Genomic DNA, 14,140 nt, shown 5'->3' on the forward strand with positions numbered 1-14,140 from the left:
TAAATGGAATAATATTTTCTAATTAATTTTTATAATAATTATACTATATTCTTTATTATTTATATAGAGTTAAAAGTTTTCTAGAAGGATCAAAATCTTTCAATTTTTTTTAAATCTTAAAAAGAGTCTTTTAATCTTAATTAATTATTTTTTAAAAAAAAATCTTTTTAATGGTATCAGATGTAACACCCTCAGAAAACCCAAAAGAAAATTTATAATAATTTATGTAGCGCCCGGAAAGGGGCCGAAAAAAAAAAAAAAAAAAAAAAAAAGAAGCCACGTCGGCAGCCACGTTAGCAGGCCCGGTCAGCAGTCCCGGCCAACCGGGACCTGCCACGTGGCAAAACCACGTCGTTCCAAAAAGGGTCACGTTGGCGATCCACGTAGGCGCGATCGGACGGCCCAGATCAAGCATGCGATCGGACGGCCCAGATTTAAACGCACGGACGGCCCAGATTTAATCAAAAACGGATGGCCCAGATTAAAACAAAATGGACGGCTGAGATCAAAAGGCAAAGGGTTATAAATAGAACCCCCACACCAGACCACAAACCCTAGCCGCCTGCCGCTCGCCGGAGAAGACGAACCAGAAGCCGGCCGCCGCCACCCGCCGCCGTACCGGAGGAACTTCCGACCGCCGATCGAGGTAAATTTCGTACCCCCGACTCGTTTTTCCACGCTGATTCCTCCTGTGGCCAAATTTCGTACCCTTCTCGGTTTTTGCCTCCGATGAGGCCCTTCCCGGCCTCCGTTTGATGCAATTTTTATATCACCATGATCACCATTCTTTTCTCTACAGGTTGACCGGAGCCGAATCACCAAAACACGAACCTCGCCGGAGAGCCGCCGCACCCGAGAGCGCCGCCGCCGGTAAGCTCCGTTTTTCCGTGATTTTTTGGCCCCCCGAGGGCCCTAGGGTTGTTTTCTCGCAGGGACCGATGCGAGTGTGGCCGAAAATAACCAACCCGAGGCGAATCGCCGCCGCCAGCGGCGGCGCCGTCGCCGGAGCACGGCGGAGCCACCGTGCCGGAGTTGCGATTTGGGCCGAAAAGGGGCCCTGGGCCTAATTTGGAATTTTTTGGAACACGTGCAGGTACCAGTAGTGCGTTTCAGTTCTCCGAGGAAAATTCAGGAAAAATTAAGGACAGCCTGCAAGCGCACTGTGAAGCCGTGTTCGGACCCCAAAACGAGTAAGGACCCCTCACCCTATTTCCTATCACAGTTTTAAAGTTCAATAAATGATAAAACGATATTTCATGAATCAACGAATGTGTGAAATTGCTTAAGGTCGCTAATGGAGCCCGAGTCTAGTGTGTTTGTCGGTTAACTGTTATTTGGCCTGTTTTACAGTTTTAAATGCAGCATGAGGTCCGATGTTTCATTTTATAGTTTCGTGTGCATATTTTACTGTTTTATTGATTATGGATTGAATGACCGGGATATTGATGCTGTATATTGTCTGTTTGGCATAAATTATCATTTTACTTATTTGTATGTGATTGATAATACTGACTGAGGAAAAAGGAGAATGAAAGATTATGTGAATGGAAATTGTATAATGTGTTCAGCCTGACTAGATATCCTGGGAGATGGTGGACGGACCGGGTCCGTAGGGAACCCTACCGGGATTGTGGTCTCCCATACCGGACGGGGTATGGAGATCTTATGTGTTTTGGCGCCCATACCGGACGGGGTATGGGGACGGCCCGTTTCACCCTCATACCGGACGGGGTAATGAGGTTTATTGTTTTGGCGCCCATACCAGACGGGGTATGGGGACGGCCCGTTTCACCCTCATACCGGACGGGATAATGAGGTCTATGGTTTGGCGCCCATACCGGACGGGGTATGGGGACGGCCCTGGAATATGATTTCAAGTGTTAAGGATTAACGGGTAGTGGGACCCCTATGGATCCCCATGGATACTAGTGGGCTGGTGAATTAGGAAAATATGTTATTAACGATTGAATTACGAAAAGTGTGATAGGTATTATATTATACAGTTCATATATATGTTTTCATGATGATAATGATGTTATTGTTTTCGTATATTGTCTTATGAATTTCACCGGGTAAGTGAATGGTAAAGGTTTTATTATCGATAAAAGGATTTGTTGTAAATTATGCTCCATTGGTCTTTTTGTGTTTTCTACCCACCTTTACCTCCGTGACGGTGAGATATCGTGATGTCTTTACTGGGCTAGTGTAGCTCATTCCTTATTTAATCATTTCAGATCAAGAGGACATCGTTCCCGAGCCGGTTCCGCAGGAGGACGACGAAGGGGACGCTTAAAGACTCCATAGTCACATTCGTAGTTTTTACTTTCAAGCTTCTCCTTTAGGTAGTTTAATCTTTTATATTTTGTGAGCACGTTTTGGTTTTAGTGTAAGGGATGTTATTCAAATTTTGACTTCGCTTCCGCATTTGATATTTATAATGTAAATTCCATTATGAATTTCCGGGGCTGTTACAGTTTAAGTGTGGAAGCGAAATAAAATGTTAAGTTTTATATCCCTTACACAATAACTTAAAAGTACTAAACAAACATCACAGAATGAATTCTCTGAAAGAAACATTATAAATGAGAAAAGTAAAAGAAAATATAAAGTATCTAGCATCTACTGCAATCTTCTTTGGGATCGGACTCGGGAACCATGTCCTCTTGATCTGAAATGGTTAAATAAGGGGTGAGGTATACTAACTTAGTAAGGACATCACACTACATCACTGGCATATAAGTAAAGGTTGGTAGAAAATTAAAATAACTAATGGAGCACTAAATTTAAACCAATATATTTATTAAAAATAAAACCATTTATCATTCACTTACCATTGTGGAATTTATTAAAACAATCTATAAAGACAATAACATCATTCGGATCATAACTTCATGCACAATCAGTAACATAGAATATATCATAAATTCATATTCATTAACAATAACTAAATCATAACCGTTTCTCGTTACACCAACTCACTAGTATCCATGGGGATCTATAGGGGTGTCCCCACTACACGTGAACCTTTTTCCTTAACAATCTTAATTACAGAGCCGTCCCTATACCACGTACAGTATGAGCACCAAGATATTAAATCTCAATACCTCGTCCGGTATGAGGGTGAAACGGGCCGTCTCCATACCCTGTCCGATATGAGTGCCAAATTACCGAGTCTCCATACCCCGTCCGGTATGAGACAACGTTCACGGTAGGGTTCTTTATGAACCTGGTCCGTCCACCATCTCTCAGGATATCTAATGAGGCTGTCATCTTATCTGTTTATTGAATCACACAACTTTCCTGTTTTTTCTTAGTCTCCGTTACCAAATCAAACATAATTACATAAACAAATGAATATGCATCTGACAATGCAATCATATCTTAGATCCCAAAATCAAACAGTGGTCAAGTAAGGCAATAATACATGCATTTAAACCCTAAAATAGATAAACCAGAAACCATCATGCTTTTAGATTGCAAGATCAATCAACAGAAATCAATAGAGAACAATGTCCGGTTCGGGCTCCATTAGCAATCCGTAATTAATTATGCACATCTATTTAATTTGTACAAAAGACAGTATTATTATTTATTCAAACTTCAAATCTATGATAGGAAATAGGGTGAGGGGTCTTTACCTGATTTGACGTCGAAAAGATAAATGGTTTACTGCGCCTACGGGCGGTCCCTAGGTTCCCTGAATTTTTTTTTTCAGGAATTGAAACGCACTTACAGTACCTACAAATGTCCCAAATAACCCAAAAATCAGTCCTAGGGCCTACTCAGCAAATTTTAAAAATCTGGCACGGCGGCTCTACCGTGCTCCGGCGACAACAGCCCTGCAAGCGGCGGTGATCCATCTTGGGTTGGCTGTGTTCGGCTGAATTCAGCTAAATCTGCATAAGTTCCTGTAAGAAAACACACTTAGGGCCATCGGTTGGCCGAAAAAACATAAAAAACTGAAACTCACTGGCGGTGGGGCTCTCCGGTGCGACGGCTCCTCTGGCTCACGTTGCAGTTGGGTGTTTTGCTCCGGCCAACCTGTAGAGAAAGAAACGGTGATCACAACAGTAGAAAAATAACATCGAACGGGAATCAGGAAGGGCCTCATCGAAGGCGTTTTCCAAATACCCCGCGGCGGAGTCGCTAGGCTTTGCCAGTATTTTCTGGCCAATTGACCTGTTTTTTTGCTCTAATTTAGTCATGGGTATGTTTAAAATTAAATTCTGAGCAAATGGTGAGATTTTTACCTCGTTTGGCTGTCAAAAATTTCTCCAGTGCGGCGGCGGGTGGCAGTAGTCGGCTCCCCGGCAGCTAGGCTGTCTTCTCCGACGAGAGGTCTGGCGGCTAGGGTTAGGGTTTAGGTGCGGATGGAGTTATTTATACTCATCTGCTTTTGATCTGGGCCGTCCATCGCTTTTGATCTGGACCGTCCGATTGCAATTAAATAGGAAGTGAATCTAGGCCGTTCATCGCGATTTAATCTGGGCCGTCCATGCATGATTCAATCTGGGCTATCTGTGCGCGCTTCCAATCTAGGTTGTCCGTGCATGCGGGAATAGAACTCAGCCGTTCGATCGCTCGCACGCGGATCGCCCACGTGGCTCCCCCCGCGTGGCCTCCCACGTCAGCGCCTCTGCCACCTGGCGCGTCCTGATTGGTTTAGGCTGCTGACCGGGCATCTGACATGGTGCAATTTTTTTAAATTGTGTTTTGACCAATGATTTCTGATTTTTCTTTCAAAAATACTCCCATAACCCAAATTTTCACTCCTTTTTCCCAAAATTGTTTTCAATTTAATCTGTAACAAATTTTTACCCTATTTTTCATTAAATTAAAATAAAATAAATTAAATAAATAAATAACTATATTAAAAAAATAAAAATAAAAATAAAAGAAATTATTGGTTGTTACAACTCTCCCCTCCTTAAAAGAAATTTGGTCACTCAAATTTATCTCTCATTCTTAATTGAACAGCTGGGGATACTAGGCTCTAAAGTATGATTCTAGCTCCCATGTAGCCTCCTTCGGTGTGTGGTTATGCCTTACGACCTTTATAAAGAAAATTTCTCAGTTGCAGAGTAATCAACTCTTTCGACCCACAATGCTGATTGGTAGTTCCTCGTAGGATAAATTCTCTTGGAGTGGAAGAGGCTCGTGGGCCAAGACATGAGAGGGATCCGGGTTGTACTTGCGTAGCATGAATACATGAAATACATTGTGGACCTTAAAAAGTTCTAAAGGTAGTGCTAGTTTGTAGGCGGTGGTACCAATCATGTCTAAGACTTCAAATGGTCCAATAAATCGGGGGGTTCAGTTTCTCCCTCCTGCTGAATCTACTGATTTTCTTGAAAGGTGTAACCTTAAGGAACACCCGGTTACCTTCCTCAAATTCTAAATCTCTCCTCCGGGTGTTCGCATAACTTTTCTGTCTGCTCTGAGCCGTCTGAATGCTCTTCCTGATCTTAACTATTTTGGATGTAGTCTCTTCTACCAACTGTGGGCCGAACAGTTTTCTATCGCCCACTTCTTCCCAATAAATCTGCGATTTGCATAGGCGCCCATATAACGCCTCATACGGAGCCATGCCAATACTCGCTTAGTAGCTGTTGTTGTAAGCGAACTCTATCAGGGGTAGATGATCGTCCCAATGGCCCCTAGAGTCAAGGACACATGCTCAGAGCATAACCTCAAATGTACAGATTGTCTTTTCTGACTGTCCATCAGTCTGAGGATAGAATGCAGTACTGAGGGACAACTTCATTCTCATGGCTTGCTGAAAACTACTCCAAAACTGAGAAGTGAACCTGAGGTCCCTGTCGGATACCATTGTCACTAGGACTCCATGCAATCTGACTACTTCCAGGATATACATTCTTGCTAACTTATCCAAGGGATCAGTCATTCTGATGGCCAAGAAGTAGGAAGACTTGGTAAGCCGGTCGACAATTATCCAGATGGCATCATGTCCTGAGCGTGCCTTAGGTAATCCTGTCACGAAGTTCATGATGATATGTTCCCACTTCCATTCTGGGATCGGTAAAGGCTGGAGTAGCCCGCTTGGGCGTTGATGCTCTGCCTTGACCTGCTGACATACCAAATACTTAGAAACAAAGTCAGTTATATCTCTTTTTATTATGTTCTACCAAAATCAGGGTCGCATATTTTGGTACATTTTAGTACTTCTGGGATGCATGACAAACTTTGAGCTATGGGCCTCGGTCATGATGTCTCTCTTTAACTCACTGTCACCTGGAACACACACCCTGTCCTGGAATCGGAGCAACCCATTGGCAGAGACTCGAAATTCTGAACTAACTCCCTGTTCTGCATCTTTCTGCATTTAAACACTAAATAGATAAACCAGAAACCATCATGCTTTTAGACTGCAAGATCAATCAACATAAATTAACAGAGAACAATGTCCGGTTCAGGCTCCATTAGCAATCCGTAATTAATTATGCACATCTATTTAATTTGTATAAAAAAGCGTATTATTATTTACTCAAACTTCAAATCTATGATAGGAAATAGGATGAGGAGTCCTTACCTGATTTAACACCGAAAAGCTAAATAGTTTACTGCACCTAGGGGCAGTCCCTAGGTTCCCTGAATTTTTCTTCGAGAACTAAAACGCGCTTACGGTACCTACAAATGTCCCAAATAACTCAAAAATCAGTCCCAGGGCCTACTCAGCCAATTTTAGAAATCTAGCACGGCAGCTCCGCCGTGCTCAAACAACGGCGCCGACACAAACGGCGGCGATCCGCCTCGGGTTGGTTGTTTTCGGTTGTTTTTGGCTGAATTCAGCCAAATCTGCATCAGTTCCTGTGAGAAAACACACTTAGGACCCTCGGTCGGTTGGCTGAAAAAACGTAAAAAAATTAAAACTCACTGGCAGCGAGGCTCTCCGGTGCGGCGGCTCCTCCAGCTCATGTTATGGTTGGGTGTTTTGGTCCGGTCAACTCGTAGAGAAGGAAACGGTGATCACAACGGTAGAAAAATCACATCAAACAGAAATCGGAAAGGGCCTCATCGGAGGCATTTTTTGAAATACCTCGCGGCGACGCAGCCGAGCTTTGCCAGTATTTTCCAGCCAATTAGCCGGTCCTTTTGCTCCAATTTGATCATGGGTGTGTTTAAAATTAAATTCTGAGCAAAGGGTGAGATTTTTACCTCGTTTGGCGGTCGGAAATTTCTCTAGTGTGGCGGCGGGTGGCGGCAGTCGGCTCCCGGGCGGCTGGACTGACTTCTCCGACGAGGGGTTCTGGCGGCTAGGGTTAGGGTTTGGGTGCGGATGGGGTTATTTATACTCATCCGCTTTTGATCTTGGTCGTACATCGCTTTTGATCTGGACTGTTCTATTGCGATTAAATAGGGAGTGAATTTGGGCCGTTTATCTCGATTCAATCTGGGCCGTCCGTGCGCGATTCAATATGGATCGTCCGTGCGCGATTCAATCTTGGTCGTCCATGCGCACTTCCAATCTAGGTCGTCCGTGCGAGCTGGAACGAACTTCAGTCGTTCAATCGCGCGCACGCGGATCGCCCATGTAGCTCCTCCTGCGTGGCCTCCTGCGTCAGCGCCTTTGCCACCTGTCACGTCCTGGTTGGTCGGGGCTGCTAACCGGGTATCTGACGTGGCACAATTTTTTTAAATTACGTTTTAACCATCGATTTTTTATTTTTCTTTCAAAAATATCCTCAGAACCCAAATTTTCATTCATTTTTTCCAAAATTATTTTCAATTTAATCCGTAACAAATTTTTACCCCTTTTTTTATTAAATTAAAATAAATTAAATAAATAAATAATTATATTAAAAAAATAAAAATAAAAATAAAAGAAATTATTAGGTGTTACATGAGAACTAAAGTAATTTCTCTTAATTGAGTTGAGATCGTCTTCAACACAGTAAGAGCTTGATATAACTATATAGATACTTATTTCTCAAAGAGTAGTTATAAAAGTTATTCCTATGAGCATACACTTTATATAAAGAGTGAAGATGAAAAGATTGTTATTGTATGTTTATATGTTGATGATTTAATTTTTACAGATAATGATAAATGATTGCTTGATAAATTTAAGGAGCTCATGATGATGGAATTTGATATGTATGACCTTTGATTAATGTCTTATTTTCTTAAGATTGAAGTTCAACAATTTGTAGTTAGAACTTTTATTTCACTAAAGAAATATGCCCAAAAAATTTTAGAAAAATTTGACATGGAGCATTGCAATGCTACTAGCACTCCTTCAGAGATGGGGATGAAGCTTGAGAAAGATCCTGGAGGAAAGAAGATTTACAACACATATGACAAATAAAGTGTAGGGAGTTTAATGTATTTAACAGCCACTAGGCTGGACATAATATAGATTATCAGTCTTACCAGCCGATATATAAAGCAACTAAGAGAAATTCATTTGTTGGCTACTAAAAAAATTCTCAAGTACCTATAATGTACTGTGGACCTTGGAATTTACTACTAGAAAGGAGAGCAAACAGATTTAATTGAATTTTTAGATAGCGATTTTGTAAGGGATCCAGATCACAGGAAAAGTATAATTGGATTTGTGTTTTTGTTTGGTTTAGAAGCTATCTCATGGTTATAAAAAAACAGCAAATTGTGACTCTCTCAACTACTAAAGCAAAGTTTGTAGCAACAACCTCATGTGCTTATCAAACAATATGGATGAGAAATGTTCTTGACAAACTTTATTTTCCATAAAAAGATGTTATTTAACTTCACTGTAATAGTAACTCAGTAATCAAACTCTCAAAGAATCCAGTATTACATGGAGGAAGTAAACACATTGATGTCAAGTTTCACTTCTTAAGAGATCTCACAAGGAAGAAATAATTGAAGCCATTTATTGCAAAAGTGAAGACCAAACTAGTGATATTTTCACCCAGCCCCTCAAAGTTGCTGCATTCACAAAGCTGTGAAGTTCACTTGGTGTTTACAATATGAAGAGCTTAGTTTGATGACAAATGTAAAATGAAATTATTTTTCACTTAAGAGAGGAAATGTTAGATATTTTTATTGTTAAAAATTTTAATTATTCTATTTTGAGTTTTTAAAAATATGATTTTCTTATTGAATAAAAGATATTGGGTTGAGTCAAAGTAGGAGTTTGTTAATCATGGAATCGAATCATGTTTTCCTAGTGTTTTATGTTTATGTAATTTCCTATAAAAGACATTGTTTTGCTGAATAAAAGTGCAACTTTCATTTTGATTTATATTTGCTATATAAGTGTAATATGTTCATTTTTTTGTTTTTATTATAGCATATCTAGTTTGAAAATGAAGAGACTCATTTAAACATGACAAGGTTACTTGGAATGAAGCACTAACACTTCCTCTTTATGAACGAGCTTCAATCATTCTTCCAATTTGTCAAAAATGTCCTCCTGCAAAATGGTGTTAGAGATAAAAAAAAAGGGCAAAAAATAGCAGAACATAATAATGCAACAAGGATCTACTACGATGCTGCCTTATAAGATTAAAACTACAATATCATGCATATGAAACTACAATAAAAGAAAATATGCATGGACTGATAGCATACATATCACTAATCTTTTAGTTGTTGAACATGAAACTATTCTCCTTTGTTTGAAGAAAGCAACGGAGGAGGGGTCAAGTAGAATAATGGTTTTGTGTGACTCTCAACTTGCATTAAGGCCATTCGAGACAGAAGACAAAAGAAGTAAACTGCATGTATTGAGAAATAACATAAAAAAAAAAAAAAAAAAAAAAACTTTAATAGAGTTTGAATTTTGTTCCTTTCCATGGACTCCCAAACATAAAGAAGCCCATAAATCAGCCAATGGGCTGCTCGGTGTTAAGACAAGGGGCCTGTATCAAAAAGGGAAATTGTTGATGTATTTTAACACAAATATTTAATGCTATGCTTTCATGTATTCCAACCAAAAAAGGTCTCTTTTAGCAATTTTCTTTTTCGCCCGCAAGTTTTTATATTCACTAATTAACCCATAAGGTTGTCAAATTCACAACCACCACCCCAAAATCCCGAGCACCATCTTCAATAAACACCTCTCGCCTCTTAGTAATCTTAGCAAACGAAGATGAACCGGAACTTATCATCAACTCAGTGCCTCCACTTCTCCACTCTCCCTTCTCCGTTTACCCAGCTCACTCTAAGGATATCCAAAGGACGCTTTATAAACCAGCCACATCCTAAGAAGCATCCAATCCCAATTTCCTGCGTCGGGACCCGAATATCCAGAAGAGCATCGAAGGGTAGGATGCAGATGGAGACGAGAGACCTTGTCCGGGTTCTACTGAGGAAATTTGGTGACAAAGAGCCGTTGGTGAAGACATTGGACAAACACGTTAAGGAAGTGAGAACGGAGCACTGTTTTCTTCTATTTGAAGAGCTTGGAAGGACTGATAAGTGGCTTCAATGTCTTGAGGTTTGATCTTCTTGCGCCACTTGGCTTTTTTGTTCTTTTCTGGTTTTCTTTTTCCAAAAAGATTGCTGTCTTATAATTCATTTTGGTAGAATTGTCTTTTATTAACTTAAAAAATATGTGGTGTGTATGTCTTTGATAGTTGGATGAGAAGTAATACGTTTGGGAAAATGAATTGACTGAAGGAGTTAGTCTATGAGATTTTGAATTGTTTTGATAGAATAAGATAAATGAATGTGTGTAGATTGCAAAGCTGGCATTATATGAGTGCAAGTTGAAATAAGGGTTGTTTCAGAGCCATATTGTGCATTCAGGTTTTCAGGTGGATGCAAAAACAATGCTGGTATGTAGCAGATAATGGTGTGTATTCTAAGTTGATATCAGTAATGGGAAAGAAAGGGCAGATCAGAATGGCAATGTGGCTTTTTTCTGAAATGCGAAATAGTGGGTGCCGGGTTGATGCTTCTGTTTACAATGCCCTCATTTCTGCTCACCTCCATTCCCGGGATAAGGTAAAGGCTTTGGAAAAAGCTCTTGCCTACTTTAAAAAGATGAAAGGCATGGAACGGTGTAAACCTAATGTTGTGACCTATAACATTCTGTTGAGGGCTTTTGCTCAAGCTCAAAATGTAGCTCAAGTTAATTCCCTGTTTGAAGATCTTAAGGAGAGGATAGTTTCCCCTGATATCTACACATTTAATGGTGTGATGGATGCATATGGGAAAAATGGGATGATCAAAGAAATGGAGTCTGTGCTTTCTCGGATGAAAAGCAATCAGTGTAAGCCCGATGTTATTACTTTCAATTTGCTCATAGATTCTTATGGGAAAAAGCAAGAATTTGAGAAGATGGAACAAGTGTTTAGGAGCCTCTTGCGATCCAAGGTGAAACCTACCCTGGCTACATTCAATTCAATGATTATAAACTATGGGAAGGCTCGGTTAAAAGAAAAGGGAGAATCTGTATTCAAGAGAATGACTGATTTGAAATATGCTCCAAGTTTCATCACATATGAGAGTCTTATAGTGATGTATGGACGCTGTGACTGTGTCTCCAAGGCTAGGGAAATATTTGACAGAATAGTTGAATCTGGAATGGAGATGCGGGTTTCAACCCTAAATGTGATGCTTGATGTATACTGCATGAATGATCTTTCCATGGAAGCAGATAAACTTTTCAAGAATGCACCTGACATGGGGGTGCTTCCAGATGCATCAACATATAAACTTCTCTATAAGGCCTACACTAAGGCGAACATGAAGGAGCTTCTACAACAATTATTAAAGCAAATGGACAAAGATGGTATCGTCCCTAATAAGCGGTTCTTCTTGGAGGCTATGGAAGCTGTAGGGTCAGTGCTGCCTTCTTCTGATTCTGCTAGTGCCAAAACTAGTTTCAAGAGGCTGGAGAGAGGTGCAAAAACTGAGGTGAAAATAAGTGATTGACTAGTTTGTCTTTTCTTCTTACTGTTTTCTTGTTAAGCTGAGATTGAAAAGGCAAAGCTTGTGTTGGATGGTTTTGATCTGAAGACTTTCAACCAGTTTCTGCACTGTTGAGTTGACTGCTCAAGCTCCATTGATGTGGTATGCACTTTCAACTTATTTTTTAAAGTCTATACATGCAAATTCCCTGGTTTTTTTCTTCTAAAGATACTTTCGTTTATGATAACCTATCTTCTGAACATTCCTTTCTCATTGCATCGATAGGTTAATTAGAAGTGTGTAGACATCGAAATTTCAGAACTTTAATCCAAATTTCTTATGAATTTATATGTCAACATATGCAGAAGTATGAAAAAGATAGATTTGTCTCAATCATTTTATTAGACCCAATCCAGAAGACCAAGTAATGGCAAAGTTTTGATTCCTTCTCGTAGTACTTCTTTCCCTAGATGGTTACTGCTTGCATATACATTTGGGCTTACTGTTTTTAGTGTCTTTTCTTATTTCTCTTTTACCCATGCCTATTCTTATCATATTCTTATAGCCAGTGCATTTGTTTCCCATGAATTCAAGTCTCTGTTACCATTGATTGTAAGAGCTGCTCTCAGTTATCAAATCTCCACTTTAAAAGTTCTTCGCACTTGATTTCTTTCGTTGCATTGTCAGCACTGCACAGAATAATTTTTTGGCTAACTTTGTTGAACCGAAAGGACAATTTTTTTCTCTTGGTACTTCCGTCCAACTAAGTGAATTCTTTCCTCAAATTACAGGGCAACTGGCTAATGCCTGCCCCCGTCAAGAACTTTCTGTTTATCCACTCAGTTTGGGGTTGAAATGTTGAGGAAATAGCATGGAGAGTCAGAAAAAATGGCAGTGATATTGATGACTTCTGAGGTTGACTACAATCTTTGGGCACGTGGGATTTTCCCATCGAGATATATGTAAGAGGAAGTTTGATATGGGTGAGGAAGTTATACTCCATTGCTTTCAAACAAAGAAAGCAAGGATTAAGTGTTAGAATTTTCTCTTTAATCAGAGGTAATTAGGTATTGTCCACTATCCCATTTTCTAATTAAGGTTTATCTCTTGTAATTATCTCATGTTAAAATAAGAGATATGATGAATTCCAAACTCTTTTTATGTATAGAATTACTTTCCTTAATGGAAGGAACTAGTGGAAATGGAATTCTATATGAAGGTTCCTAGTTTAGCCTGTAAATAAGCCTTTCATTAGATTTAAATTTTTATGAAGGCAAAAGCCTAGAAGACTCTCTAGAAAATTCTCTAGATGTTCTGTTATAATTATTGAGGGGAGGAGATTTAAATATACTTGTCGAATAATATTGACTAGAGGGGTGTATAACTCCACTGTTACAATTATATAGTATTGCTGTGAATTTCCAACCTTCAGTGGCAGATCCACACTCTAGTTATAATGTTATCATAAGTTAATAAGATTAATGATTTAAGTTTGATCCCAAAATCAACAAATTTACAGAGAACATATATTACATGCAAAATCATATTTATTTCTGGTGATCTTCATTTTGTGAAAAAAAAATTATGTATTTTGAATGGTACTTTTATTTTTTTTCTTTAGTACAGCTTTTGAATATTTTGGAATAATTAAAATCATATTTATTAGCAAGTTTAATTAGGTTTTGTTTTATATTATGCTCCTAATAAGAGACTATACCCAGAATACAAAAATTCGACTGTTGTTTTATATGTACCTATCTCCATATATTTGTGACTACATGCTGTTGGCCATGAACCAAATACCTATAGCTAGCTAACATGTATAGAAATCACTTATTTATAGGTAAAATAATGATGACGCTCGACATATATGTATATATATATATCATGGTTCTCTGTATATTTTGATGTATACTTGAAATAAAATGTTATAGTCAATGAACAATTCATTTTGCTTTTTATGAAAAGAAACGTCTATAAATGAAAATATACAAACTTCACCTATACGTGTTGTGATTCTTGTTTTTGTTTAAAAGGTCCGACTAATACTTATGGAAATATAACAAGTCAAAATGTTAAACCTTACTCAACAATAATCTCTGAATGTACAGTTCATTTTTTTTTTATGCATTGTGTACCTAAAAATATGTGCCCACATCAACACAAATATGTGAAGAAATATCGAATATTTAATAATGAAGAAATACAAATTATTTACAGGATTAGCTCTATAGTGTAAACAACCCTTTTGAATCATCTTTAAACTTTGGATGAAATCATG

At 39.0% G+C, this 14,140-nt stretch overlaps 1 protein-coding gene across 1 annotated transcript; it reads left to right on the forward strand.

Moving 5' to 3' along the window:
* The first annotated feature begins 10,009 nt into the window (after positions 1-10,009).
* Positions 10,010-13,260, forward strand: EMB2453 (Tetratricopeptide repeat (TPR)-like superfamily protein). Its single transcript, XM_088223461.1, has 3 exons — positions 10,010-10,441; positions 10,753-12,021; positions 12,651-13,260. Exons 1-2 carry the CDS (start codon positions 10,094-10,096, stop codon positions 11,881-11,883), a joined length of 1,479 nt encoding a protein of 492 aa, XP_088079587.1. The 5' UTR covers positions 10,010-10,093; the 3' UTR covers positions 11,884-12,021; positions 12,651-13,260.
* Positions 13,261-14,140: the final 880 nt, after the last annotated feature.

The sequence above is a fragment of the Carica papaya genome, chromosome 6 (assembly GCF_054855325.1).
Source record: "Carica papaya isolate Zhongbai chromosome 6, ASM5485532v1, whole genome shotgun sequence".
In the NCBI taxonomy this organism is placed as follows: Eukaryota; Viridiplantae; Streptophyta; class Magnoliopsida; order Brassicales; family Caricaceae; genus Carica; species Carica papaya.